This window comes from Apis laboriosa, unplaced genomic scaffold, assembly GCF_014066325.1.
Source record: "Apis laboriosa isolate Shangri-la unplaced genomic scaffold, ASM1406632v1 scaffold34_cov151, whole genome shotgun sequence".
In the NCBI taxonomy this organism is placed as follows: Eukaryota; Metazoa; Arthropoda; class Insecta; order Hymenoptera; family Apidae; genus Apis; species Apis laboriosa.
The window spans coordinates 3541848-3547847 of record NW_025222928.1 but is presented as its reverse complement, the minus strand read 5'-3'; the positions used below and the strand labels follow the sequence as shown (position 1 = coordinate 3547847).

Here is a 6000-nt window from a genome sequence, read left to right as displayed (position 1 = left end):
AAGCCCACCTTCCAACCTCCGTACACACCCTTGCATTTATTTATTTATTTATTTATTTTCCTCTTAATGCAATAATATATATGGCATATATCTGTTTCATTATCCTTTTTGTTTTTTTAATCTCCGTCTCGTTTTAAAGCTGGCCGAATCGTATCGGCGCAGCGAGTTTCTCGAGGAGAACTCGATGGAGAGGAAGGAGGAGGAAGCTCGGAGAACGCTGTCCCCCGCTCTGGTGCCCTTCACCCTGTTTCCCTGTTACGTATCTTGTCATCGACAAGTGTGTTCCTGTGTGGACCCGCGATACAATAATATACAAGCATTTCACTGCTCATATACAGTATAACAGTGTTTTATTTGTTTGTAATTATCTATATTTGTATTATATTGGTTTTCATTTCATCATTGTGTTGAATCGTTAAGAAAAATAAGAGAAGCGCGTGTCATTAGATTAAAAAACTCGAAACACGTGTGTATAGTAATAATCATTTGCTTAAAAAGTCTTCTTACTTGTGTGATTCGTGCAACGAATCGTGTCATCCTTAAAAATATGTATATAAATATTTAAGTATATGCCTGAGTGTCGGTGTATCACATAATAAATTGATTTACATGTTGCAGGTTATTCTAATTCCAGGGTCTAAAGGAGCTCTCGAGGCTCGTTTTATTTCTAGGGGGCACCAGAATTTCTAGGAAGTTTCTCTTTTTCCTTTTTCTTGCCTTCTCCTTGCCTCCCTCGATTCTCCTTCTTATCCGTGTATATGATACATAGATAAGACGAGAAATTTCATCTTTTTGCCTTCTACATTCTTTCATCATTCTTTTTTCTTACATATATATACGTGTATATATATGTATATATATATTTTTTTTTGCAGCACAATGTTCAAGGGTTATTAAGTACGGGGATTGGGGGTGGACCTCGCGCGCCCTGCCGGCCAGGACTTGTACCTCACACAACTCCCTAGTTACGAGTACCGAGACCTAGTTGTTCCGGTGGTTGGATAATTCGATCGCGTACGACTTCTGGGCATCTCGCTCGGCTCTCGGCTCTCTCTTCGCTCTTTCTTCAATCGCGATTCGTATCGTACATAAATACGGTTCTCTTCACACGAGAAAATATTTTTTAACCTCGCGATCGTCCAACCCTGCTTAAGATATCGATAGATCCGAAACATCTTCGAGTTACGTTCGTTGATCGCATTATGCAATATTATTATCGAAAGGAAATTTTTTAAACGATGGAGGATCTATCGAGGTGACTTAAGCAGGATGAAATCGTCGATCTATCGCAATATAATTAATCCTTTGCACTCGTGAAGCTAGTATCCCATCTTCGAAACTTTTCAAGTATATTTTTAAAAGCAATTTATTCCTCGTAGAATTCTAATTTGAACGAAACAATAAAATATGTTTACAATAACACGAGAAATTCAAGTCCAAGTTTTTACGTTAATTTTAAAAAGATTTCGTCACTTTTGATATCGATCGTACTTCCTCGAAAAGAATCTTCGAGTGCAAAGGGTTAACAGCTTAGCGTCCCTCGTGCCCTTCTTACCCAATCACGTTAGAACGATCAGTTACTCATTCTGCTCGGTAACCACTAATCGAAAGCTACTAATAAGTTAGAAACTATATACGTCTACCATCGCTAAACGATTTTTCACGAGCATTTCTCGTGAAATATTTCATCCGTCCACTACACTCACTCGATCGCACAATCTCTTTCTCTCTCTCCCTTTCTCTCCCTCTCACTTTCTCCCGTATTCCTCACGCGCGCGATTCTTATTAAATTAGAGAGAATAAATCGAACAAGTTCCCGTTTAAAAATAGACACAAAATTCATCTTGTCGCGCATCGTTAAGCCTTACATCCTATTACGTATATCTTGATCACGATTAATAGGTTCGGTTTTCAGCAATGAATTTTCAGCAATCGCTCGCGACGATACCCGATACCCGAGCGAACATCTCTCTCTCTCTCTCTCTCTCTCTCTCTCTCTCTCTCGTCTCATCGTTTTTTTTCTTTTTTCTTTTTCTCTTTCTCTTTTCACTCGTTCTCTCCGTCATACCTTTCTGCTCTCTCGCACGCTCTCTCCCTACTCTTTCTCTCTCTCTCTCTCTCTCTCTCTCTTTATTTCCTCTCTGTTTTCGCGCCCTTTTCTTTTTTCTTTTTCTTTCTTTTTTTTTTTGCATTTTTCTTCTCTTTTCGACACGGTCCACGACACGAATTTCCATCACGCCTGGATGCAAGCTATCCGGAAGGCAGACGCCGCGTAGACGCGCATTACGCCTGTCGTGAACACGCCTACCGCCCGCGATACTATCGATCGCGTGATCCGCGACGCCGAGATATTATATCCCGTGGAACGGGGAATAAACGAGAAAGGGAGAAGCAAAGAAAACGGAAGAAGACGAAGAAAATGAGAGAGAAACGCGAGAAGGTTCCTCGAAAGAAACGCGATCCGCGATCTACTGTTCCTCTCCGTCCCGTCAATAAAAAAATATTATCAATTTCAGTCTATGAGAAGAGAAATTTGCCGAAATTTAAAAAAAAAAGAAAAAAAAAAACAATATTTAAAAACGCGTTTATACATACTGCTACGTATACATATATATATATATATATATATATATATATACATAGTCTCTCGAGTCTTCGAGGTTAATATCGTTAATATCATATATGACTAAAAAATTTGATCACGTACGATCGGTTTTAAAAGGACAGACGCCTTTGGGCGGCGGTTAGAAAAACCTAGAATGGAAAACTAACTAACCTAGCTAATCTAACATACCTAAGTGACTTAAAAGAAGAAGAAGAAGAAGAAGAAGAAGAAATCAACACCTCGAAACGCGTGTTCCTAACGATTCTTTTTTTTTTCTCTCTTTTCCCTTTTCTCTTTTCTCAACCGGCACCTCTCTCACCGTGTGCCCTCGCCCTTCGCGGCCGCTTCTCCTCTCCAATTAATGCCCGTCGTTTCTTTCACGTTGTATACCACTGCAATGTGCCGTACCTCTCGAGACCTTTCTGTTTTTCTTTTTCTTCGAGAAACAGAGGAGGAAATTTTCGTGGGGGAGGAGGATAGGGGGTAGAAAGAGAGAGAGATAGAGATAGATAGATAGATAGATAGATAGACCAAGTGTGGAGAAGCGTGGTCGACGCGAACACGAGGCGCGCGAACCACGTGCTACGAAGAGACAAAGACCGAAGGGAGGAGAAGTGCGTACAGGGAGGAGGAGGGGGCGCACAGAGGCGACCCAGAACGACGAAGACGAGATGCAGAATCGATTGCATAAGGTCCCCGGTTCGGCTATAATAGCTCATCGTGACTGGTCGGACCTCGAAAAGGCGGTCTCGGAGGGGCTTGGACACCTCCGGACGTGTTTTGAAAGCGGAACACTAGCCGAAAATCGATGTCATCGGACGTGGCTGGCTGGCTGGCTGGTTGTGTCTGTGGCTCGGGACGAATTTAGAAGCGTTTTCTTCCTCGCAGCCACGCAGCGATCTTACGTAATCCACGAGCGACGAAATCTAACGACGAAACTTAAACAAAGTTGCGAACCACGAACGGCTACTTCCGAAGTGGGACGATGGAAATATTTTTGGGATAATCCGATGATTTCGTCGATCATCAGCGATGAGCGAAATCGGAAGCTTTTTTTTTTTTTTCGATTCAGCGAGACGAATCGAAGACGAGGGAGAGATGATCCTCGTTTGAGAGATCGGTTGTGTAGAATTATGTACAACGTACCGAACGATTTTCTCTACCTGCTTGAGCAACAGTTAACAACAGATAGGTAGAGAAAGAGGAAAAGGTAGATAGATAGAGAGAATGATAGAAAATGAAACGAAAAAGGAAAAGAAAAGAAAAGAAACGTAACGTGAATGAACTCAAAAGCCAGCCAAGTGCCAAACAAAGTAACACTCGTCGATTGCTCGCTATAGCAACGTACTGGAAATTCCGACAAGTAGCGCCAGTCCAACAATTCGCGGCTTATCGTATGCATCACCCGAGACACCCGTTCGTGACACCCTTGCAACCCCCGAGACACGATCGATCTTGGTCGAGACTTGGTCGAAGATATTTCGGTCGAGAAAAAAAAAAAAAAAAAAAAAGAACGAGTATTTCAAGAAAAAGAAAAAGAAGAAGAAGAAGAAGAAAGAGGAAAAAAAGAGAACGACCTCGAGGAAGCTCCGTCCACGCGTCCGTTGTCGAGCGACTTATATACCCAGGGTACACATCTTTCTCGCGGCTTTCGTTCGGATAGCACACAACACGTGACCTCGCGCCACGTGGAGTGAAGAGGGCGCCCACGGTGCGCGTCCACGGTGATTCGCGCCACTGTCAGTCGCGATCGAACCATCGCGACGCACGGTCCATCACTCGTACGATATCTCACCAAATCCTTCGAAGGAACGAGCGAAGGGATGGAGGATAAATGGAAAACGGAGGCGTTCATTTTGGTCAACCATTCGGAGAACGCCTCGAAGAAACGCGATCGTGAAAGGGTGATCAGAATCGGGGTGAGGACGTTCTTCTGCAAAACGTGGGAACACGATAAGTCGAAGAAGAAGAAGAAGAAACAGAAGAAGAAGAAGAAGAAGAAGAATTTGACGGAAGGGGGGGAGATAAAGAGAGAAAAGGTCTCGCGGTATCGGCACGGAAGTCGCGTCGTCTATTACGAGCACGGATAAACGGCCGAGCTGATGGTGTGGTAGGCGGCGAGGGCGGCGTGCGCGTGCGCAGGGGGCGCGGATGCGGCTGCGTGCGGCGAGGTGGCCATCGCGGATGCCGCCGCGGCTGCCATCATCATCTGTTGGTGCGTACGCTTTAGGGAGTTGGGAGTTGTGGCGGCGCTACTTGGGGTAATAGCAGTAGTAGTGGTGGTGTTCGACTGCGGCGTAGGGTGGTGGTTTTGGCTTTGGTTTTGGCTCAGTTGCAAGGGGGTGGTAGTGGCGGCACTGCCGATACCGGCGTGATTATTATTATTGTTATTATTATTCTGGCTCTGGTGGTGATGGTGGTGATGGTGGTGGTGGTGATGGTGGGGGGTGATCGCGTCGTGCGGATAATAAGACGACGATGGTGAGGTACTCACGACGTCCGGCGTGCTTGCTCCGTCCGTGTGGCTGGTGCTGTCCGCGGTGCTCCTCGGCCCGCCACCGTCCAAACCGTTCCCCATCTCGGGCGGTTTCGAGCTCTCTCTGTCGTCGATCACTAGGTCTATAGGCATTTTCCCTTTCAAGCAGCTGATGTACCGGTGGCAGAAGTTGTCGCACAATTCGTGCACCTGTGGAAACAGAAATTGTTCGAATGAGAAAACATGTAATTCCATTATTGTACGAATTAGGGTTTCGATATATCTCTAACCTATTCGAAACCTATGAGACTTTATCATGCTCGAACGTACACGATATTTCGGATTAATCGAGAAAATTGGATTGGAAATTCAGTTCGTTCGTGCACGGGTGAAACGTTTCACCCGGTATTTTCACTTCGAAGCCACGGGTACCAAAAGGGCCGCGCGGCGAGGATGGCGAGGCCGATACGAACGCTGGTATCGATACACAAAGATGGAGGAAGCCGGCGAGGAGAGCTGGTTGCATCTCGAGGCCGTGGAAGCGGTCCAGCAGCGAGGGACGAAGACACCCTGTATCTTCTGCATCGAGTCGGAGCGAGACGGAGCGAGGAGGTCTGACCGGTGTCCAGTCGACCAGAATGTTATGTATGCAAATGAGGTCTGACAGGCCTATAGGATACCCGGTCCTCGAGCGTCCTCCTCACGGTTCATCCTCCTCCCGATCCCTCTTACCTTGCCCCCTGGCCGGCCCCTGGGCCGAGGTTCGCCTCGGCCTGGTCGCTCGATTCGGTTTAGAAAAAATGTATTATATAAGCAAAAGCAAATAAAAACGCTTATCTTGTTATATGTAAATCGATGGGTAGGAGGGGAAAGAGAGAGAGAGAGAGAGGAGAAGGAAGGCGCATTACGAGGCGGCGCG

The 6000-nt window shown here is 45.6% G+C and overlaps 1 protein-coding gene across 5 annotated transcripts in view; it reads right to left on the bottom strand.

Annotated features, from left to right (window-relative positions):
• Positions 1-6000, bottom strand: part of LOC122715137 (homeobox protein homothorax) — a 495480-nt gene that overhangs the window by 373860 nt on the left and 115620 nt on the right. For all 5 annotated transcript variants that reach the window (XM_043937070.1, XM_043937066.1, XM_043937065.1 and 2 more), the window contains one exon: positions 5100-5291. In XM_043937070.1, the coding sequence (XP_043793005.1) occupies positions 5100-5291 (192 nt within the window). The remainder of the gene's footprint in view (positions 1-5099; positions 5292-6000) is intronic.